Below are 22,387 nucleotides of genomic sequence, written 5' to 3' on the forward strand. Positions count from 1 at the left end.
TTGCGAGGGGCAGCTGCCAAACAACCGAAATATGTGAAAGGTAGGTGAGAGAAAGAGGGAGCTGAAAGGAAAGAAACACAAAAGGGAGAGAAAGAGATCCGAGACAAGATACTCTTCTGCCTTGAGTGATTGATAGAGAGGAAACAACCTTGGAAACACAAGTTCTTGAACGCAATGAATTTCGCCTCCGTCATAGACTGTTCCTGGCTTAGTCATAAGGCTCTAAGGCATCAACGCTAGGCTATAACAGGCAATATCCTATAGTTGGGACAAGTTACAATCTATACTGCTTCTACATATTTTGAAGTTCCAATCTTGGAGGTAGAACGAGTTAATTCTAGGTTGTCCAGCATATAGTCTACAAGACACGTTCTATAAGGCGAGACTTCCAGGAGTATATGCTAGGTAGAACGTTCAAAACAGCGCTCGATCCTAGTGTTTGAGTCCTGAAAGAGCTTACTACTGACTGTTTCAAGAAACACTGTTATCATTCAATAGGGTTGAAATATGTACAAACCTTTTTTGCAAGGTCATATTGTGTATTTTGCGTTAATTCATGAAATCTGTGTCTACTTCTCCTCTTCTCCTTCATTCTCCACTGTTTCCTCCATTGCTTCGATCTGCTTCATTTGCTCTGCAGCATCTTCTTCATCATTTTCACCCTCAGAATCGTGTTCTGCCTCAACTGCAGCCTCGGCCTCAGCCTCAGTCACCTGTTGACCATCCTTCCCCTTCAACGTTCCACCTTTGCGTTGAGGAATGACTTTCATGAACGCCTCGCCCCAGTCTCGACACTCTAACCACTTTAGCATAATCTCAACAACATGGTTGGTGGCCAGAACAGAGCGATGAGACATTTCAATGTATTGACCAATGGGCAACTTGGCAGTTTTGATACCCTTTGCGACAGCCTGCTTGTAACAGACAGCCTTGTGTCTGTTCTTGTCCACAAGAGCACCAATGATATAAGTGCTATACGGCTTCAATTCAGTCAAGGTGTTATCACTATCACTGCTGAGATAAATGACCTCGCCATCTTCAGGCTTCGCATCGGGTTGTTCAGCGAAAGGGCCAACAAGGCTGCCTCCCCGCGGACCCGTCATCTGGGCCTTGGCGAGCTCAGCAGCATGTGTAAAGTCCTCCGGCATAAAACGAATGCGCTTCCAGTTCTTGTGGGCCCATAGGACGGTGTCGAATCGCTCTTTGAGAAGCTTATCGAATGATGAACACATCAAATGGGCATGGTATTGGGCGCGGCTGTTATCGGAGTAGGATCGTGTGAGTTGGGATGCGAGAGAAATGCGCTCTTTGGGCAGCATTAAGTCATCGTAACCGCAGTCCATCACGAATGTCAAGGGTATCAGTGTGGATTTGGTGTGCTTGGCTTTCGTAGATCGTATTGTCTCGCGGAGTTTTTCGACGGCTTCCTCGCCACCTGTCGCGCGTGCCTCATCGAAAAGAGCTTGACGGCGTTCCTTTTTCTGTGCAATCTTCTCTTTCTTTTGGTCTTTGCGCAAATCGCGCTTGGCCAAATAACTTTCGTGTCGACGGAGCTTTTTCAGTTGGTTCTTCGACATCTTGGACGGAGCACCTTCGGTACCCTCCTTGAGTGATGATTCATCGGCAGCGGCATATTTCCCAACAATGAATTCGGATAGATCGTGGGGTTCGTTCTCCATCACCGGCTCCGGCTCGTTGCCAGCCACCTCTATAGCTCCAGTCATGGCAGGATTGGGTGCCTGGGTCGAATCGTCGTGGCCAAGCTTGGGTTGTTTCCGAGGAGGTTCTTGATCCTCCATGCCGAGCAGGAGGTGCAAACTGCAAGTAATAAATGACAATCTCAAGGTGGGCTGTCAGTAGATCATGAAAAAAGCCCGCCCCGAAACCCGCTGGCCAATGACGTGCGCCACAGCCCTCATTACTGTTCTCCTCACGTGACACTGCCAATCCAACCTCAATTGTCACGGCGGCTTCAACGAACACCCTCCAAGCCCTCCACCCGCTCAATCCCGCCACCATGCCTCAGGATATGCCCCCAACGGGGGGCTACGCCCAAGTCCAGTACAAGGTATGCGATTCAAACCCGCTTCCAGAGTCTCAATGGCCCAGTACGCCCACACAAGCAAACCAGGACTAACGCGATCCGTCTTCTCTTTCTATAGCGGAACCTCCCTGCCCGCGGCTTCAAGCCCGTCTACTACATGATTGGCATGCACATGATCATGGCCTACGGATTCTACAAGTACTTCCACGGTGTCCGTGAGCAGCGGTACGTTTCAACCCCAGCAGCCAGCTCCCTTGCCCTTGCTCCGATCGTGCCGAGAAATCGCAATTGGAACCTTCTTCGACAGAAAACCCACAGAATCTCAACTACCACGGAGCATATGACTGACTTATTCTCAATTCCAGTGAGCTTGCCCGCGAGAAGATGTGGTCCCGTCTGCACATCACTCCTCTCCTCCAGGCCGAGGAGGACCGTGACCAGGTCCGTCGCCATTTCGCCGACAAGGCTCGCGCCAACGAGCTCCTCGGCTCCGATGCCAAGGTCTACAACTCTGACCGGTATGCTGACTTCACTCATATGAGAACTGCTTGGACCCGTGCTAACTATTTGCTTTTTTCTTGCAGCTTTGTCCGCCCTACTTTCGCCTATACCCCCGCCAGCGTCACTCAATAGACTGTTTGACAATGTCATTGGTTTTTAGTGATCCAAACCCTCTTTCCCTTTTGACTCTGTATGATGTTGGTGTTTTTGAAGTGCTTGATTGGGTGACCCTTTGCCTTTCATGATATACGGACGGAACTAGGTCTTTTCGGCCGTGAAAGACAAGCTTCATGGCAGGCAGGGTGAACCGTCTCGGATGAATTTCGAGGAAAACATTGTAGATACGTATTACTTGCCTAGTGAAGGGTTTAGTTCAGTCTTTTGCAATATGCTGTTTTTTTACTTGTTCAATTTTAAATCGTGTCTTAAAACCACCGCCTTTACATCGCATGAGCACATAATCTAAATCACTCTCATGATGTGCCTACAGTCATCCATCTATATCGTGCTACTAGCTTGATGTGACCCCCTTCCGAGCCCTCTCTCTGACGTAGTTCTGTGAGTTCAGCTTGTTCCAATCTACATCAGACTAATGAGGACGTTGGTCATGAAACTGGAATATATCAATGAAGCATGGCTGTATTTCTCTTTTTTAAAAATATCGCTTTCTCAAAGCGCTACCGCTCGCTCATGACAGGGATATTTGATAAGAAGCAACGCAAATGAACAAATAAAAAGCAAATGAGAGATAGAAAAAAAGGTTGCTGGGCTGTGAAGGTGAAATCAGCCGCAACGGTGTCTATTGAATTTGGATATTGTGGACATCGTATTGTATAGCAGGTAGTGTCGAGCTTACCCGAAAAGGTCAGCAACACCGCCAAGATCGGGACCATCATTGATATCAACACGGTGGTTCTGCTGCTGGGCCTCCACCTCATTGGTCATGTACCTCTCCTGCAAAGCAGAACGAGCCTTGCGGCGCTCCTCGCGGGAGCCTAAAATCTTGCCTTGTTCAGCGACACTGATACCACGCAGTGGCTCGAGAAGTTCGAGAATCAATGCACGCTGTTGACGCGGAGAAGTGCACCGGTGGAGCGTAGCTTCGGTCGAGGCAACCTTTTCCTCGGTGATTCCAGGCAAACTCAAGAAAACGGAGCGAGGGGTCTCGCTGCAGAAGCCGTAGAGGACCCAGATGGATGCAATCAGTTGGGCAAGGTCTTTTTGCATGTCGACAAAGTATGACTCATGTACAGATGTAATACAAGCTTGGAGGACCTCGGTACAAATGAACTCACGAATAGTTGCAGTGGTGGGAGTGTTGTTGGGGGGCGCAAAGTCTTGAAGAATGGATCGAATGACACGGGTAATGATACTACAGCAACGAGTATCGCGCATGCGAAGAGCGTGAGTGCAGAAGAGCATGACAGGCTCAAAGATCTCAGGGGAAGAGAGTACAAAGTGGCGAATGGAGTCAGCGAGCTCCGGAGTCGGCTGAGGTTCACTAGGGTCTACTTCAGCCCCATCAGGGTCTGAGAAGTCATAATCGGTCAGTTTCTTGTGTATAAATAAGATCGACAGTCGGGATCGCCGGGATTTCATACCGCCTCTCTGCGGATCGAATAGGCTGGCTACCATGATCACAGCAGAGTATGTTAACTGGCGCAGGACGCTTTCTGACTTCATCTCGGTAGTGAGATCTCCATCTGAAATTCCGTCTCTGCGCTGTTCAATGATTTCCCATTCAGTAGTGACTTTCCGGTCAATGTTGGTGAATAGAGTAGAGAGCATGGGGGGTAAAAATTGTGCGCGGAATCGCACGGGGCAATCATCGATGAGACAGCGTGAGATGTTCAAAAGAACAGAAAACTGATGAGAGGATAGATGTGGTGAGTCAACAAACAAGGCTTCGGCTAGAGGACCAGGGAGTTCTGCAAATCCGTAGAAGTGCTCTCGCATCCTGCTCATGCTGAACAACATGGAGTAGCATGCTTCGCGAACAGCCCTGACTTTGCCACGAACGGAGGAGGCAAATCCTTCCAATGTAGACTTGGATGAGGTGATTCGGGCATAGAATTCATCTCGACTGCCGGTAGAGATACCGGCTTGCCAGAATCGGTCCGTCAGAATGCGTTCCACGACCGGTTGCATACCTTCTACCATGTTCCAGTTGACAGGATTGTGGAAAGCGTGAGCATGGCTAGATGAATGAAGTTAGCTTGGAAGGCAGCGACATTTTTGCACCTATAATTACCTCACGAGCTGCAGCAAAGTGGGAAGAATCAAAGGAATCAGTTCATGCCACATCTCACAAGCAACACCATAAGCTTGAGCAGTTTTCTTCAGTCGGTCAGTAGAAACAGCGAGCATGGTTTTGGTGCCTCGCAATGGCAGCAGCTAAGACATCATGAGTCAGTCTAACCTAACCTCGAAGGGGGTCCGTCTCATACCTGGAACTTTCGGGTCATCTCTTCCTGGACCATCTTTCCCTCGTTGTCTAATTCCACCAACGACCAATCTTCTGATTTCTGTGCCTGTTTAGACTGCATGTATGGGCCAACATTCTCAAGGCCAAGCATGTTACAAAAACCTGGGAATGAAGAGCTGCTTTGACGGAATTGCTCGTCTTGCCATGCCTCCCTGATAGGCTGTAGGAAGGATGCAAGCCGGCCCTGACGCAAGAAACCATCGACATTGTTTGCTCGTTGCCTATAAACGGTCAGCAGGGTATATCTTAGAATAATGGGAAATATCCTCACATGATGATGAGCAGAATGGACGTAAGTTCCATCTGTAGCTTATCATCCACGCGGTTGGCCAATGTTATTTCTCTGATCTTTGGCTCGAGCAGATCATAGAATGACTGTGAAGGGTATTGTTAGAGGGAACGCTGAGCAAACAGGTAATAGATTCCAGCTTACAGCGAAGTAGTCGGAATAACGCATAGCCAAGCGGCGAAGTTCATGACTTGCAAGTCCATGAAGCTCTTTGATGGCCTCGGAGTATTGAGGATACTCGGGTCGGTCTGGCAGACGGGTCATAAGGATGTGCTCCAGGACCTTCAGAGCAAAGCCTGGATGGCTATCCAAAGCCTTTGAAGAAATATCGACAACCAATTTGATGACTCTCTGTTTCATCACCGGATCCTTTAACGCAAAAATAAGTATGTGACGCGATTGCTTGTATGAATGATTCCTACCTCATAGGATCTCTGCATCATGCTTGATGCCCAGTTTTCCACGGCGTGTTCCAATTCAATTCGTTGAGACTCCTGTTCATGATGTCAGTGACCATATATAGGAAGCGACATCATATTTTCTTACATCCTGCTGGGGCGCCTTTCCGTGGGCCGCAACCCATTTGTTGTAGCCCTTGATGACGGCCTCGACAACTGCAAATTGGGCATCGGCTCGCATGAGAGGGATAGATGATTTGCTGAAATTTTCCACTGGAAGATATGTTAGTAATTGAAACAGTTCACTTGAGATTAGCAAAGACTGACTGCTGAATGGCTGGACACCATTGTACAAGTTATCCAAATTGCCATCCACACGGCCCAAAATTTCGCGTACTGCCTCCTGAGGTCTCTTCAAGGTAATTGTCTCAATAATTGAGGAACAGTAACGTCGGTAATTGCCAACAAATGCATGTCTCTCGGGGGTTGTATCAATGTCCTCAACCAGGAACTGCACTGTGGGATCCTCTGCATCAGTAGGAAGAGACTCCCAGCGAAGCAGTCTTGAAGTGCAAATGTTAAGGAACTGGGGTGTCTGCTCCTGCACAAATTCCAAGCTGCTAATCTTTGAGATTGACAAAAGCTTAGACCACAAGTGGAGACAAGGTATAGACACGGTCAAGCTTTGATGCTGCATGATGTTGGTCATGAATTGCAAGAACGGGGGAAGATTCAATCGGCTCATGGTATCTCTGAGGAATCTTTGGTCTTCTAAGCACCCGGCAACGTAAGAGACCGTCTCGGACAGCTTCTTGGAGATAAGGTATTTAGGCTCGTCCACATCGTCTGGTCCCACAACGGACCATTCATATAATCTTTGCAAAACAACAAGATAATCGGTTTCAAAGATGAGGTAAACCAAATCATGAGATTCCTCGCATCCGATATTGTTTCGTCCGTAGAGCGCATGAAGAGCTTCGACAGCCCCCAAAAGCACCTGGTCATCTTGACACGGCAAAGCTCTGAAAATGCTAGACACAGCCCCCGAGGCAATAACAGCTTTATAGACAGACCAAGACAACGCAGACCTCAAGGTTGCCAGCGCCTTCACGGCCGCATCCCGGGCTTGTGTCGAGCTCGAGACATTTTGAACACAATCGTCGAGGAAACCGCAAATGCGGACCAACCAACCTTCCTCTCCACACCGCTGAACTGTGGGAGGGACTTTGTCCGAGGTGATTTGATCGACGATACCAGAAGGAGTAAAGATCTCAACGAGGGCTCGGTTGAGCTCCCCACCTCGCAGCGACGACACAATATCCTCACGGAAAAAGACGTCCTCGGACAGGGTCTCAAGAACAGAGAGTACAAGCTCCTTGTGCACGAGAGAAGCGCCCCAGAATTGCACCAGCGCCGCATCCATGTCCATCCAATCCAGTCCCCAGCTCTTCTTAGCAGCCTCAGCCCATAGCTGGGGGATCTTGTTGCGGAAATAGGTAGGATCTTCGGGTCGGACGTGTTCGGCAAGTTGTAGGATCATCGATCGCACGTTCGTAGCCTCTTCGGGGTTGGTAAAGGACATATGACGAAGGACATGGTCTAGGAGGGTGAGGCCGAAGTAGCGGACGACAGGTTCGTGTTCGGTGCGGGAGGCCAGTAGGAAGCCATTTCGCGCGGCAGCATCGGTCTGTTTCAGCGATTCGACAAATTGCGAGGCCTCTTTTCGCAGTTCGTTTGACGACGTGGGGTTGTGAATGAGCTGCAGGGCACGGATGATGTCGGCCATGCCGCCCTCCGACAACTCCTCCGCAGCCATGTTAACGCGCCGAAGGGTGTGTGAAGTTGAAGGTGTTCAATAGGTTTCAAGCTGGTGTCACAGTCCACCACTCATGTTAGGATCACAATGGATGGCCGTCCGTAAGCTAGCAGTCGGACACCGCAACGGCCATCTAAACACGCCACTCGCTCTTTCCGGGGAGGAGACAGGATTCGAAGTTGGGGGAATATCGGATCTGTATGGATTGGTCCTTATGCACGGCGTAATGCACGGGGTTGGTGGAGGCTAAATAGCAAACAATCGGTAAATCGGGGGACTTGGCTGAGAATTTTCCCTGGTCAACAATGTCACACCGCTCACCTATGCTCCACGCGTTGACTTTCCTTTCACTTTGTGGTCTGATAAGCGTGAAGAATCAAGTGGAATTTATCTGAGCTTCATCACCAGTCTGTTGTTTTTTTATATATATATATCCATGGATGTTTTGCCCCTCATTACGTTGTTTATCTTATCTCCTACTATACCGAACTATATACGGCCCCGGGGAGCCATCTCACTTACAGACGTCTCGAAAGCGCTCAATTTAGCAACCAATGTCAACTCAATTTCAAAAAGGCACGCAAAGATATCAAGATAAAGTAAAAGATAAATGAATCAGATCCCAATAAGCCACATTACATCAGAACGCAGTCGCCCTTCTGGCATTGCTCCAAGTAGGTAACATCTTCACCGGGGTTCACGAACTCTCCGGGCTTCCGCTTGATACCTTCAATCTTGATATCTTGCTCTCCTTCTGCATGCCACCAGCGGAGGCGTTGTAGTTTGACAGACTGAATATCTTGCACATCAATATCCCACTTGCCACCACTCACGGTAACCGCAAGACTGGTCTCTGGGAAGTGGAACTCGGGAAGATATATCTCCGTGGGAGCATGGGCAGTAGTAGGGCCCTTGGCCGTGAGGGACATGGTGAACGTGCAATTCTTCAAGTCAAAGACATGAGCATCCAGTCGCCCACTCACGTAGGTTGGACTAGGACGGAGGTAGGCCTCTGCGGCTCGATAGCCTTTAGCTTCACGCAGAGAAGGCTGAGACACATCGCTGGTGATTGAAGGTGTTGCCAGAGCGCCTTTTAGATTGCGAGGTCCGACTTCCCGATTCTCTCCATTGTTGTGGCTTTCAGAGTAGGCTGGGGATTGCCGATCGGGAGACCGAGAAGTGGTCCCTGCTGGCAATTCCAGGTCGTCATGAGAAAAGATGGACAAATCTTCTCCGTTCCACTGGTCACCCCACTCATGGTCATTCTAAGTTATGTGAGCGCCGTGCGTCTTCATTTTGAAAAATGTTAAGGTACTTACCTGTGTCACATATACCCACAAAGTGAAGCCGTTTGAGGCGCTGCCCTCAAGCGCAAAGTGATTCGCATCCATGGCGCTAGTCTGGCTGCTGTAATCGCCAGTCTTGTATGCATACTTGTCGTCCATGTCGTAAGGAATACCGATTTCGGTGAATACTAGGGGATGACTACCCATGTAATTCAGACTTTCATCTCGAAGGAATTTCAGCTGATCACGGAGGCAATTCCGAATGGCAGTCTCGCCGATCTTGACTGCAAAGGCGGGGGTATAATATTTGCCCCGAAGTACTCCAATGACATCCACATTGTAAAGCCGGTTCCTACTATAGTTAGTAAACCCGATATCCTATTTGAACATCAAGCTAGCTCTCACCAGTGTTTAGTCAGAAGAGTCAGTCCATCATAGTAATGGACAGCATGGACCATGTTAGGATCATCGTCATCTGTACCCTTCACATCAGGCGGCACTTCCATAACAGGCGGTTGGCAAAACATGATTGTATCGGGCCAGATATCTCGAATGGCGTTCTTGTAGTTCCGGTAATGATCCAGGAAGTATGAGTTTGTAAACTTCTCATAATCAAGTAATTCACCCGTCTGGGGGTTTTTGGAAAAATAATCCTTTTGCAAGAGTGTGTCAGTGGATGGGTCCCAAACTCCATGCTGAGCCCAGATACATTCCCCAAGCTTCCATCCTGGGTCTCGTTGCCAACCATATTTGCTATCATCGTGGTTAGCTGGCAGCCAGACCATCTCGCCTGCCGGGTCTACAAGTTCTGTGCCCGTCTTGTGAGGACCGAAACTGCCGAAGGCCCATGTTGCCTGCTCACATGCACGACCAGAGCCGGTGAGAATTGCTTGAAATGCGGTTGGAGATGTTCCTAGCTGGAGTTGTTGTTCAGCTGGGATAACCGAAATATCCTGGACACCGATGATACCGCGATGAGGTTCATTCATGCTCTCCCATCCAATAATCACCTCTCCCTCAAGATCACCCGCCTCGTGTATCTTTTGGGCCAAGTATGCACATGAACCAATGAAGTGATTTTGGAGATAGTCTTGGATATTGACTCCATCAATTATGGCCTTCGGTGCAAAATCTCGGCCTGCCCAAAACAAGGTAAATATGGTCTGGCAAACCAACCGGGTGTAGTTTGTGCTCCAAATCATCTTTGGAAATTCTGCAGGAACATCGTAGGTATTCTGGACCAACGCCGATTGTGTGACTTTAAAGGCCTTTGGATTTAGGCCTGCTGCATAAAGCGTCCACATCGGTGCTCCAGAACCTCCCGAGAAACGAGACCACTACTATAGTTCAGCACTGAATTGTGATTTTTTAATCATCAAAGCTTACCACATCCTGATGAGGATCCATAAAAACAAAGAATTCGTATTCTTTGGCTATGCGCAAAACCTCAATAGTGAAAGCAATCCACTCTTCATCGTAAATGCCTGGCCCAGCATGCTCAATGGCCTCCCAAGTAAATATATATCTTATAGTGTTGTAACCCCATTTCCGTAGCCGTTTGAAATGGATATGAGCATCTTCCAGTGGGAATGGACGTCCGACAAATGAGACATCGTCTCCCTCAAAGAACTTATCGGAGATGTATGTAGGAATGTCGGGTGTTTTGGGATACTTCGCATCGGCCGCAGCGTTGATACCTCTCAGTGTGATTTCACGGTTCTGAGGGTCTCGAAAAGTCTGGCCATCGACCCGAAGACGTAGGGGCGACATGCTGGGATTGGAAAGAGAATTAGGACAGCGGTGTTGATGTGTTAACGTATCTGGACGAATGGCGAAGGAGCGGACCTTCCAGTAGTCTTCACGTGGCCGTATTCGGTGATTCGGCCACAAATAAAGTTGTCTTTGTTGCTCTTGATATCCCCCGACAGCTTAGCTTTCCCCGGAGGCCTGATAACAGCGCAATTGCTCTCTCCCACGACCACGTCTGCTGATCAGCTGTCCGCGAAATTCAGAGAACAAAACGGGGTTGCGATGAGCAGTTGGCTCAAACAATAACAAAACAACAACAAAACCCGAGTGTCCCTGAAGCTGAGCAGTTGTGGTGTTGAGAGAAGAGGTGAGAGCGATAACGATAAGTGACGTATCGAAGCTAACCGATCTACCGCCTTTCTCCACCACACCAGTTTCTCCCCGCTGCACATACAGCCATGTCGTTCAAAGCTGCGTTGAAGGCTGTGCGAACAGCTTTGGAAGCAAAGGACTTCCAAGATGCTGCAGACAAGGCCAACGATATCATCAAGAAAGATCCAAAAAATTATCATGCGTATGATCCACCAGATCTTGTATCGAACTCGACTGACTGTGTTTTCCTCTCCAGATTCATCTTCCTCGGACTCGCAAATGACAAATTGAATAAAATTGAGGAGTCCGAGGGTGCATATTATGCTGCAGCTCGCATCAAAAGTGACGACCGACCCGCGTGGCAGGGATTGGTCTCTCTGTACGGCAGACTGGGCGCCAGCCAGCTTGATTCATTCCGCGATGTTGTCATTCGACTGGGAAAGATATACGCAGACAAGTATGCTTGTGGTACCATAAGTCAATGTGTCCAGAAAGACATGTCGCTAATTATTTCTAGTGACGAGAAGGAGCGTTGCCAAGACCTCGTCAACAAATACCTAAGAGTGGCCCAGAACCAAGGCTCGAAATCTCAAATCAGAGATGCGTTGGAGCTGCAATTACCAACCTCACCCCTGTATGACTTCCTCGAAGGCCGATTGCCGCACCCGTCACATACCTATAAGCGCTTAATCGAAGTGACTGAGAGCGAAGAAAAGGAATTCATCAATCGTGAGATTGGAGAACGGAGAACGCGTCTCGGAGCTCGGGTTGAAGAAGTGACCCAAGAAGTGAAACGAGAAGCATACAAAAGGAGCGGGCTTGAACAACTTTACCAGGGCTTGATTGACTGGACCAATGATGATGCCGTCCGACGTGAGTATGAGGAGAAGCTCTTTATGCGTGCGTGTCATGAACTTGATTTCCTTCCGGTGAAGGCGAAAGACGCAAAAAGAAAGGCAGTCTTCAAGGCGGCACATGACATGGTGATAATCAAACATCCATTTGAACCCGCATGGAACGTTTTTCTGGAGTGGCAGGACATTGAGTTCTCGAAGTACGATGTCGGGCACTTGCGTGAATTCATAGAGTTCTTTCCCGAATCTGGACTTTCCAAGGTTTTGAAAGGGTTCTTGTCGAGTGGACTTTCTCCCTTCCCCAAAGACCCCAAGGAGGATGCTGAGACCGAAGAAGAAAAGGCCTCCTCGCTGGATGAAGAAAATGATGAAGCTCTGTCCAGTGAAACAGATCCTCTCATTCTTATGGCAACTGGTTTGGAATCTGCTCGATCCTCGATCCTTGCTCATCGTATCCTGGCCAATTTGTATCTCACCCTAGAGGAATATGCAAGTGTCGTTGATGTTGCTCGTAAGGGTTTGTTAAACGTCAAGGACCTGATCAAATACAGTGGCATCAAAATCCCCAACATCACGGATTTCCTGAACATTGCACTTGCCAATTCTTTGATCCACTATCAATCACCTCGACATCACCCTGAAGCGAAAGCAATTTTCGAGGGAATATTGCAAAGAAAACCAACCTCTTCCGTCTGCCTACTCGGTATCGGTCTTATTCTTAAAGAAGACCAGGACTATGGAACGGCCGTCGACTTCTTAGGGCGTGCGCTTGCACGCGACAGCTCCAACATCAAGATCCGGGGAGAGCTTGCATGGTGTGTCGCTCTGAATGGCGACCTTCAATCTGGACTCGAGAGTCTGTCTAAGACTCTTGAAGATTTGAAGGAAACTCAGCCTGAAAACAGAGAGTTTGCATCTGATCTACTATACCGAATTGGATATTGTCAGTGGGAACTTGACCCTTCTCCAGCTGCACGGAAGGATCGCACAGGCGCTTATGCCAGCCTTTTCGCCTCTATCCAAGCCAACATGAACTTCGCACCTGCCTACACCCTGCTTGGCTTCTACTATGCCGATTACAAAAAGGACAAGAACCGAGCACGTCGGTGCTTCCATAAGGCATTTGAATTGTCCACATCTGAGATCGAAGCCGCCGAGCGACTTGCCAAGGGTTTTGCTGACTCGAAAGAATGGGATCTTGTCGAAGTTGTTGCACAGCGCGTGGATGACTCTGGCAAGGCCAAGCCTGCCCCTGGGTCCAAGCGCCGGGGATACAGCTGGCCATACGCTGCTCTGGGATCGGTGCAGATCAACAAGCAGCAGTATTCCAAAAGCATTCCTTCATTCCAAGCCGCGCTTCGACTCTCACCAAATGACTACCACTGTTGGGTTGGACTCGCAGAGAGCTACCACCACTCCGGTCGTTATGTTGCGGCAACCAAAGCATTTGAGCACGCCAAGACATTGGAGGCAGATCTCCCAGAAAAGGATCAGGAACACATCTGGTTTGCGCGATACATGCTCGCAAACGTTAAGCGGGAGCTTGGCCTGTTCGATGATGCAATTTCTAGCTACGAAGAAGTCCTCACCTCCAGGGCTGGTGACGTCGGTGTAACCATCGCCTTGCTTCAGACTCTTACCGAAAGTTCACTGCGAAGCCTGAGTTTGGGTCTGTTCAATGATGCCGCCGAGCTTTCATTCAAAGCCATTCAAGTGGCTAGCTCACTTGCACCGATTCAAAGTGACATCTTCAATCTGTGGAAAGCTGTTGGTGATGCATGCTCCAACTTCTCCTACATGAAGTCAAAGCTCAATAAATTGTCGCCTTCTGAATGTAGGGCTTTACTTGAAGTGGATCTCGACGCCATGGCCCTTGACTATATGACCGACATAGATGGCATTGGTAAGGATTGGCTTGAGTCCAGTGGAAATGAAGACTCAATCACATTTGATTTCTACGTCAAGATGTCTATCCTTGCGTACAAGCGTGCGCTTCACGTTTCCGTCAGTGATTTGCATGCCCAGGCCGTCGGGTGGTACAACCTTGGCTGGGCCGAATATCTTGCGTACCGCACCGCGCAGTCAGATTCAAGCAAGAATGGCAAGAAGCCGCGCAAATTCCTCAAAGCTTCCATGCGCTGCTTCAAGAGAGCAATTGAATTGGAGGCCGGCAACGCTGAGTTCTGGAATGCCCTGGGTGTGGTCACTACAAACATGAGCCCGAAAGTGGCGCAACATGCGTTTGTTAGAAGTTTGCATTTGAACGACCGCAACGCGCAAGTCTGGACCAACTTAGGAGCGCTCTATCTCCTACAAAATGATGTCCAACTTGCCAATGAAGTCTTTACACGAGCACAGTCTACTGACCCAGACTTCGCACAGGCTTGGGTTGGCCAAGGTTTGCTTGCCATGCTCGTTGGTGAAGTCAAGGAGGCCAGGGGTCTTTTCGAGCATGCCTTTGATATTTCAAACTCATCAAATACCATTCCCAAGCGCCAATACACCCTGAATCTTTTCGATCATCTTCTTCTTGACCCCTCCGCATCCAACGAGGTGTCTCAGCTTATTCAGCCATTCTTTGCTCTACACCAGCTCTGTATCCAGAACCCCACTGACCTGCCATTTGTCCATCTATCTGCTTTAATTGCGGAGAGAATGGGCGAAGTCACAGATGCCGAGATCAGTTTGCAAACTGTTTGTTCAGGCATGGAGACTGAGTTTGAAGAGACCGAGTCTCCAGCCTCTCTTTCAAAGTTCGCCCAGGCAAATGCAGACCTGGCACGTGTTTTACTCGCAAGTCACTCATATGAAGAAGCTGCCGAAAAGGCCGAGCTTGCTATCACTTTATCGGGCGAGGAAGATGCAGAAAAGTTTGACCCCGAAGCCTGCAAGAAGCTCCGACTATCGGCTCATTTGACCGCTGGCCTGGCGTTCTACTACACAAACTCCATGGACCGTGCTATTGATATGTTCCGTGACGCCCTCGAGGAAGCAGACAATGCCCCGGATGTGATCTGCCTTCTTGCTCAGGTTTTGTGGGCCAAAGGCGGAGAAGAAGACCGAGCTGTTGCCCGTGAGCAACTATTTGATTGTGTTGAAAAGCATCCCGATCATATCGGAGCAGTCAGCCTCCTTGGCGCAATTGCTCTTCTAGATGCAGACCGGGACGCAATCGAGGCCGTGGAGTCTGACCTTCAAAGCATGATCACACGTGACGGCGTCGATATTCACGACCGAGCCAAATTGATCAAGCTTCTCGCCGCAATCTCTGCCATGGGATTCACTGACAAGGCTGCACTTCCGGAAGATACGAGACGTGTTGGAGAGGCTACTGCTGCAGTTATGCTGTCCCCAAGCCAGCCCGCAGGATGGATGGAGCTGTCCTTGGCATCGCAATCTGCCTACCCAGCAGACATGGCTCTCGACCGTGCCCTGAAGAATGTACCACCTTACAGCAACCTCGAAGCTGCTGATCTCAGTGATGCTTTCGCACAGACCGGCAAGACCGGTGACGCCCTCCGTGCTATCATGATTGCGCCCTGGAAGTCCAATGGATGGGAAGAGTTGAACCACAGTGTATCTACCTTGGCCGCCTAGTCAGATTCCAGATGTTATCCTTAATGTCACGATTATGCTAGAGGAAAAGAAACATGAATGATTACTATTATTACAACAGAATTGACAAAAAGAAACACAGATATCCATTATATAACCAATGAGGGTATCACCGCCTTGCGCCTAATGTTCCAGTCGTTATTTCTCAAACATCCAGAGAAGATGTCTTTTCTAATAACCTCGCCTTCCTCCCTTCTTTCCGGTTCTTATCCAAAGCTTCGATCTTGCCCCCCAACACAGTTACAGTCGCCGGCGTAAGCAGTACCATTCCGCGAGCAACCGTAGGATTCCGAAGCAAAAGCTTTGCCCCAATACCAGGCTTATCTAGAGATATTCCCTCAATCCGCTGCATCTCAACTCCAATAGCGACAGTCCCAGCTGCGTCCTGGATCATCAAGCGATGTGGTCCTGATCCACTATTGCCTGGTGCAGCGATATTATTATTTGAACGATTGTTCTCCGAGGCCTCGGGGTCCTCGCCAATAGCGATAGTGCGTACGATTTCACGACCGCGGATAGCTTCTCCTCGCTCAACTCGCTCAATGGCTTCGATCTGACTCCACAGACTTGTGCCGATGTCTTCGATGTCTAGGACCTGTACCGGGATGGCGCCCTGCAGGCGTAGCTCTTGGACAGTCGGGGTTGCAATATTGGGAGGTAGAACACAAGACCGGTGCCTGGAGAGAGACTCTCTGATATCGGAAGCTAGAAGGCGGAAAATAGCTGTCTGCGCCAGCGCCGAGGCGGGGACATTTCGTGGTGCCGTGCCGGAGGATAGGAAGGCATTGAGCCAAGTTGAAGACACAGAGAGCGATTTGGAGCTCAAAATCTGAGCGGCGATTTGATCGGAACTAGCCATGACAGAGTAGAAGTCGTCATGACACAGTCAAACAGTGAGGAACAACAAAGATCGGGGAAGCTCTTGAAAGCGACAAGAGCACAGACCACCGCTTATAGCCGTCGAGGTGGCCGCCTGCTCACTTTCCTCTTTCACACATCATGTCGACTCTGTCCTCCCCTCGCCCGTCAATTGCCTCCTCGCGAGCCCCTTCTCCAGGGCCGCCTTCGTCCCGACCTTCTCTCGATACCCTCAATACCAACGTCAACGGCGGGCTCAGCGCCGCTTCTACCCCATCCACCGCGCGGGCTCTCTCCCCCTCATTCAACCCCCGACGGAATCGCAGCGCCCTTCGTGATTATTATAACCTCAAACCTCCTGGTGCGGACTCGTCTGCGTCTAGGGATGCCTCCCGATCACGCAGTGTACCGCGGAATACCGATGCCGGAGATCTATCCAACCCATCCGCTTTAGCCTCAGGGACTGAGCTTGACAGCGCGGACTTTGACCCACATCGCTATGTCGAGCACCTTCTTTCTTCTTCAACTCTATCCACGGTTCTCAAGGCCGAGAATACGCTTGTTGGAGATATCCGGACTCTCGACGGAGAGCGGAAGGCACTCGTTTACGATAACTACTCGAAGCTCATTCGTGCTGTGGAGACGATTGGAAAGATGCGACGCAGTATGGATGAGCGTGGTGCTCCGTTGACCATGACAAAGACCTTGGGTCCGGCAATTGCGTTTGTTGCTGAGACTGCGGGCGGACTCATTAAAGAAGGAGAAGAGCAACGACAGCGAATGAAAGAGGCTAAGGCTGAAGATGGAGCCTGCGGGTTGAAGAACGAGAAGGATACTGTCCGGTGGGTGCTTGGCGCACCCCGGAGACTGGAGAAGCTTGTAGCGGAGGATAAGCAGCAAGATGCGGAGAATCACTGGAAAGAGATCCAGCACTTGCTTGACGCTTGGGGTGAAGTCAAGGGTGTTGCTGAGATTCGGGAATCATGCGAAAAGGTTATGAGCCAGACAGGCCATGATGATTGAAAGCCTCCTTGTGCATTTCTTCAACACGATTCGAGCGGCTGACGCTCCTCCCCCTCCCACCGACGTTTACATGGAGCTTTCCCAATGGCTCGGCTCAACGTCTCATGACCTGGCCAAAGGAGATTATACCATCTTTGGGGCCTGCGTTCACAGTAGTTGCTCCTGCCGGACCTCGGGCTTTGGCACATAGCCAAATTCCCACTGGCAGAGACCACTGACCCACAAAGCGATACATAGAGACGCATTGTTTAAAGATACCCACTGCATTCAAAATATCAATCATGAAGCATGTTTTCATACATAATCAACGGTTCCAAGCAAGAACATCCCGACTGGAATACATACTCGCCTTCAACCCATACTCATTCTTCGAATTGACATTCAGATGAGAATAAGCATCAATCTTGTAATAAATCACCCGATTCTGACTACCCACAAGATCCATATCAACCAGACTGGACAGCACACGCTTGACATCCTCCTCCGCAGCAAAGTTAGCAGTATAAACACAAATCAGACGAGCCCGTCCAGACCCAGTCCCATCATCCGTAGCAACTTTAGCCGCATCACCAAGCTGCCCCTTTTCCGTGGCTCTAGCCACCACACTCCAGACTTCGTCGACATGTCCAACAGACGGGAAGAGCATCCACTTCCCCATCGTGACATCCGTCTCCTGCGCCAGACCGAGAATCGCCTTCTCCAGTCCCTGGCGGAGAGGATTTAATTTGCGAGTAAGGCCAGATGTACTCTGTGCACCTGATGCATTATGGACTTGTCGGAGTCGCGTACTTTCTTCCTCATAGTCATTCAGAAGCTCGTGTCCTTTCTTGACGAAAGATGCTACATTGCCGCCATTCTTGCGTGATCCTGTTGGTTTCCACGTCCAAATCCAGTTTGTGTCGTGCATACTCAGTTTTGATGGCTGGAGACGGGTCAGGAAGGATTCCACTGGCTCTGTTTTGCCGCGGCGGTCTTTGGGTAAGGTCGCTGGTGGTGGCGATGATGATGGTGATGCGTCTTTCATGCTGACATCTGATGAGGATGTTCCGGTGGGTTGGGCTGATGTGCATGCCCTATGTTGTTTTGTTGATGGCATTGTTTGATGAATCTGTGCCCAGAATGGCTCTGGGTCGAAGGATGCGCATGCTTTTTCTAGTTCGTTTCTTGTATCTTCGTCGCCTGGCGGATGTTCAGTGGGGCTTTATATCTAGATGAACTGGATGACATGGTGAGAACTTACCATAGTAGCTTGATTCCTGAGAAAATATCTCTTCGTGGGATGGCATCTTCGTATCCAGGATTATCTTGGTGATGTGAGACAGTGAAGGTGGAAGTATGGGAACCCCATGCTTTGTTCTGTTGTCTCCTCTTTCTCGTACCTTTTGTATGCAATTGCGCTACGTCACGATTGGTTGATGAACTTGAAGCAATACATGTGTGGTTTTGCTATCATTTTGAACGGTCATTATGTGTTTGCATGTATCAACCTTAGGTGTTATACAGATTTCTTTTGTCTTCCACCGTTTGTTTACACTACCCTACCAGTAGGGTTGACTATACAATATTTCTAGCTTTTATTTTGCTCTTGAACCTGACTATAGTAAAAATCACTTTCCAATCTCCTATTATTTGATTCGTAACCCAAGATCCAGATCTTTTGCATACTAGTCTCTCACATTATATCATTCAAGAGAGAGATCATATTCATTTCGTAGCAACAATTCCCGGCCAAACCTGATCAATGAATTTGATCAAATCCGACTTGAGTTCGTCTGGCTGTTCTAGCGCCGCAAAGTGGCCGCCCTATAATATTATACCAAGATCAGCATATCAGTTCGATTGTGGTTATGTCAAGTTGCATACCTTCTGATGCTGCTCATAGAAGACCAAGTCACCTGTCGTCTCAACCCAGGCGCGCGGTAGCCGGGCAATCTCCATAGGAAACGAAGAATATCCAAATGGCTTGTGGATATACCAGCGGGGATCATTGGACGCCGGAATAGGCGGGGGAGGATAGTTCTGTAAATGTAGGGATCAGGTGGTTGCTCAGAGTACATGGATATTCACAAATCAACTCACTTGACGATAGGTATAAATAGCCCGAGGGAACGTCTCTGTTAACCAATAGAGTGTGACAGACTCCAGGATGTCGTCTACTGCGAGAGGGTCATCGACCCATTCTAGGAATTTCTCACCGACCCTGTAGAGGTTAATATTTCACACTGCTGGGGATGGTTCTCATTTTGATTGAACTCACCATGCTAGAAGAGCGATAGGGCTAGAAGACACAACGTGACCAATAGTGCTAGGTCGGGTCCCGTGCTCCATCGCATATCCACTGCCGAAAGCTGCGAAGGTTTGCAATCTCTCTATGCCTTGTATTTCAAAGGCGTTGAGATTTTCATCGGTCATATTATCTGGACGTCTCATGAAAACGACATTGACTGACTGTTGGTTAGTACTTGATCGTGAAAGCAGTCGGGTCGAGATATTACTCACCATGGACAGCTGGAGCAAAACATGTTAGATCAAGCAGGACTCTGATCCCAAATGGATAAAAAAGAGTTCATACCTTTGCAGCTTTCATGGTCCGCGCCCAAATGTCTGGCAATCCGACTGCCAATATCACCGCCCTGAGCAACATAACCACTTTCAAATCCAAGATCTCTCATCAATTGATCCAGGATGGCAGCCACATCACTTGTGCCGAAATCTCTTTCAATTGGAGGGCCAGAAGAGAAAGCGTAGCCAGGCAATGAAGGTACAATCAAGTGATACGGCAGGGTCTCTGGAGTATACTCATCTTTGAACTTCTCCAAGATGGGCAAAAACTCCAAGAAGCTTCCTGAAATCCAGTAGTCAGTAATTGACCTGTGCACAGTCACATTCAAAGCAAGAAATAAAACGTACCAGGCCAGCCATGGATCAGTAGAACCGGAACAGCATCCTTCTTCTGCGAAAAAAGACCTACAAAGTGGATATTGACACCATCTACATCCGTCGTAAAGTGAGGAAAGGCATTGATACGACTCTCGGTAGCCCTCCTATTTCTGCAATTCAGTATGATGCATAGAGATGTGGGACTAGAGAAACTACCAGCTATAAGACCGCAGCCACAGATCTCGCATGGTCACCAGCCAATCAGTACCAACCCCATATCGACGGTCTGTTTGAGAATTCTCGTAGGTATGCGGGGCGAATTTGGCTAGCTTTAAGAGGGTTTCGAGCTCATTGAGCTTCACTTGCGGAACGGCTATTTTGAATGGTGTCGGAGAAGTCTTCGCCGTGGACGGCAGACTGCTGAATGGCAACATTGCGAGGGGTGGTGCTATCGTATTTTCTTTAATTTCTGGGGAGATTACGCGTTATATACTTGCGGGCTCGGACGTCGCGCGTCATCGGGTGCGGGGTTTCTTTTTTGGACATCGGCTTGCTTACAAACTCCGAGTCCAATCAATGATCCGTTGGGGGCTGTGTTATATGCCGAGATATGGTATGATATTGGTGGCTGATGCATTGACCAGAGAAATGAACTTGTAGTGCTGAAGCATACTCAATGAGCAGAACAACTAACGTTAAACTATAAGTGACTGCCATAAACTTGGCTTGGTCTGCGTTACTAGCCCTCATAACCTACATATGCCTTCGATAGCTTTTCGCGAACCCACTGGGTCTTCGTTAGTCTAATTAATCACACGATAAGATAGACTATATCACTCACCTCTCCTGCTTTGAAAGGCTCTTTGCAGGCTGGTCTGTCATGCGAGATATGATTTGGTAGGACCGAGACTGTGGCAGCATAATCAACACCAAAGAAAAATGGAATCGAAAAACGCTCTTGGCCCGTCAAGTTTGTCACTCGGTGAATAGTGGATTTGAACGTTTTATTTGTCCTGGGGGAATCAGCACCAGCGGAAAGAAAGACAGACAATCGTCTTACCAGATTGACAAGCAATCGGCTATGTTAACAACCAATGTACCGGGCAAGGGTGGTGCCAGTATCCATTCGCCACTGTGGTTCAGGACCTGTAGACCTGGAACACTACCTTGAGACAGGATAGTGAAGCATTCATAGTCCTAATGAAAATGTGAACTAATGCTCTTTTCGGTACTTGCGTGGCTCAAGCTTACAGTATGAGCCCCAAGCCCCTCGCGAACCTCCTCTTTCACGGGCTGAGGGGGATAATGCATCATCCTAGACGTGACACCTGGATTCTGAACCATAGAATCAAAGTGGTCTTCCGGTAAACTCAGAGCAAGAGCAAATATTCTCATCATCTTTCGGCAGAGTTCAAGAACCAAGGAACAATACTCAATATAGGTCTGAGAGAATTCTGGCAGCGTGTCCTGGCCAGGCCATTGGTTGTCTCCATATAATTCGTAAGGGTCACAAGGCAGAGTGTCATCTTTTGACTTTTGAGCATCCATTGCAGTTTCATATCCGATATCAAAGGCCTCAGAAAGAGCACTGACTGCATCTTCTGGTGCGATGGGGTTATCGTCTGTTCCTGTGGACTTCTCGGCACCTAAAGGACTGTAGCCGCGGAATTTCTGCGCGAGTTTAGTGCGCAAATTTCAATCTTACTGCTATGTGCAGGCTTACTGGCGAGTTTCCTATATAGAACTTCATTTTCTGCTCCTCGGGGAGACCGAAGAAGCCTTCTGCGGCGTTGTGGATTTCTTTGATAACCTCCTCCGGGATACCATGGTTCTGATGTAATCATATGAGTTCCGGCTGCTTAGTCTCTGTTCAATGTGGAGTGATCTTACTTTGATATAAAAGAAGCCAACTTGCGTACACACGTCATATATCGATCGAGCCAGCTGCTGTCGTTCTTCAAGATGTGGACTGTCAAGAGTTGACAGATCAATAATGGGGACATGATCACAGTCAGCAAGCTGTGAGTTTCCAATTTGCGTTTCAGTCATGCTGATGTTGATTGTGATTTTCTTTTTGAGGAAAACAGATGATTGGAAGGTTGGATCTATATGCTGTAAGGCAGTGCTACCTCGTCGCGGGGTAAGCCCCCGCCCTTATCACTCACCAACCATCTGGAAACGAATGGCTCTTGAGATAAATTATGAGTTTTGAGATTG

At 48.8% G+C, this 22,387-nt stretch overlaps 10 protein-coding genes across 10 annotated transcripts; 3 read left to right on the top strand and 7 right to left on the bottom strand.

Moving 5' to 3' along the window:
- Positions 1–569: 569 nt before the first annotated feature.
- On the bottom strand, positions 570–1,799 carry trm10 (tRNA (guanine(9)-N(1))-methyltransferase; the record flags this gene model as incomplete). Its single annotated transcript, XM_057126955.1, has 1 exon — positions 570–1,799. The coding sequence occupies one exon, from the start codon at positions 1,797–1,799 to the stop codon at positions 570–572; it is 1,230 nt and encodes a 409-aa protein (XP_056985845.1).
- Positions 1,800–2,017: 218 nt separating this feature from the next.
- N7511_004531 (putative NADH-ubiquinone oxidoreductase subunit GRIM-19) lies at positions 2,018–2,677 on the top strand (the record flags this gene model as incomplete). Its single annotated transcript, XM_057126956.1, has 4 exons — positions 2,018–2,068; positions 2,163–2,269; positions 2,410–2,562; positions 2,629–2,677. 4 exons carry the CDS (start codon positions 2,018–2,020, stop codon positions 2,675–2,677), a joined length of 360 nt encoding a protein of 119 aa, XP_056985846.1.
- Positions 2,678–3,397: 720 nt separating this feature from the next.
- Positions 3,398–7,533, bottom strand: N7511_004532 (karyopherin MSN5; the record flags this gene model as incomplete). The annotated part of the gene is made up of 8 exons (XM_057126957.1): positions 3,398–4,742; positions 4,797–4,939; positions 4,993–5,251; positions 5,302–5,405; positions 5,464–5,688; positions 5,742–5,813; positions 5,866–5,990; positions 6,045–7,533. The coding sequence occupies 8 exons, from the start codon at positions 7,531–7,533 to the stop codon at positions 3,398–3,400; spliced, it is 3,762 nt and encodes a 1,253-aa protein (XP_056985847.1).
- A 635-nt stretch (positions 7,534–8,168) lies between these two features.
- Positions 8,169–10,589, bottom strand: N7511_004533 (sterylglucosidase 1; the record flags this gene model as incomplete). Its single annotated transcript, XM_057126958.1, has 4 exons — positions 8,169–8,798; positions 8,853–9,171; positions 9,225–10,156; positions 10,206–10,589. The coding sequence occupies 4 exons, from the start codon at positions 10,587–10,589 to the stop codon at positions 8,169–8,171; spliced, it is 2,265 nt and encodes a 754-aa protein (XP_056985848.1).
- Positions 10,590–11,026: 437 nt separating this feature from the next.
- On the top strand, positions 11,027–15,391 carry N7511_004534 (SKI complex subunit tetratricopeptide repeat protein SKI3; the record flags this gene model as incomplete). Its single annotated transcript, XM_057126959.1, has 1 exon — positions 11,027–15,391. The coding sequence occupies one exon, from the start codon at positions 11,027–11,029 to the stop codon at positions 15,389–15,391; it is 4,365 nt and encodes a 1,454-aa protein (XP_056985849.1).
- Positions 15,392–15,554: 163 nt separating this feature from the next.
- Positions 15,555–16,268, bottom strand: N7511_004535 (OB fold domain-containing protein; the record flags this gene model as incomplete). The annotated part of the gene is made up of 1 exon (XM_057126960.1): positions 15,555–16,268. One exon carries the CDS (start codon positions 16,266–16,268, stop codon positions 15,555–15,557), a length of 714 nt encoding a protein of 237 aa, XP_056985850.1.
- A 140-nt stretch (positions 16,269–16,408) lies between these two features.
- Positions 16,409–17,290, top strand: N7511_004536 (COG1/VPS51 family protein; the record flags this gene model as incomplete). The annotated part of the gene is made up of 1 exon (XM_057126961.1): positions 16,409–17,290. The coding sequence occupies one exon, from the start codon at positions 16,409–16,411 to the stop codon at positions 17,288–17,290; it is 882 nt and encodes a 293-aa protein (XP_056985851.1).
- Positions 17,291–17,594: 304 nt separating this feature from the next.
- On the bottom strand, positions 17,595–18,576 carry N7511_004537 (DUF1917 domain-containing protein; the record flags this gene model as incomplete). Its single annotated transcript, XM_057126962.1, has 2 exons — positions 17,595–18,469; positions 18,531–18,576. 2 exons carry the CDS (start codon positions 18,574–18,576, stop codon positions 17,595–17,597), a joined length of 921 nt encoding a protein of 306 aa, XP_056985852.1.
- Positions 18,577–18,994: 418 nt separating this feature from the next.
- On the bottom strand, positions 18,995–20,604 carry N7511_004538 (epoxide hydrolase family protein; the record flags this gene model as incomplete). Its single annotated transcript, XM_057126963.1, has 8 exons — positions 18,995–19,093; positions 19,154–19,309; positions 19,370–19,490; positions 19,548–19,734; positions 19,790–19,798; positions 19,863–20,135; positions 20,201–20,334; positions 20,387–20,604. 8 exons carry the CDS (start codon positions 20,602–20,604, stop codon positions 18,995–18,997), a joined length of 1,197 nt encoding a protein of 398 aa, XP_056985853.1.
- A 305-nt stretch (positions 20,605–20,909) lies between these two features.
- On the bottom strand, positions 20,910–22,219 carry N7511_004539 (isopenicillin N synthase family dioxygenase; the record flags this gene model as incomplete). The annotated part of the gene is made up of 6 exons (XM_057126964.1): positions 20,910–20,957; positions 21,012–21,183; positions 21,231–21,367; positions 21,422–21,841; positions 21,894–22,001; positions 22,061–22,219. The coding sequence occupies 6 exons, from the start codon at positions 22,217–22,219 to the stop codon at positions 20,910–20,912; spliced, it is 1,044 nt and encodes a 347-aa protein (XP_056985854.1).
- Positions 22,220–22,387: the final 168 nt, after the last annotated feature.

This window comes from Penicillium nucicola, assembly GCF_028828085.1.
Source record: "Penicillium nucicola strain IBT 29836 chromosome Unknown utg000003l, whole genome shotgun sequence".
NCBI classification, from domain to species: domain Eukaryota; kingdom Fungi; phylum Ascomycota; class Eurotiomycetes; order Eurotiales; family Aspergillaceae; genus Penicillium; species Penicillium nucicola.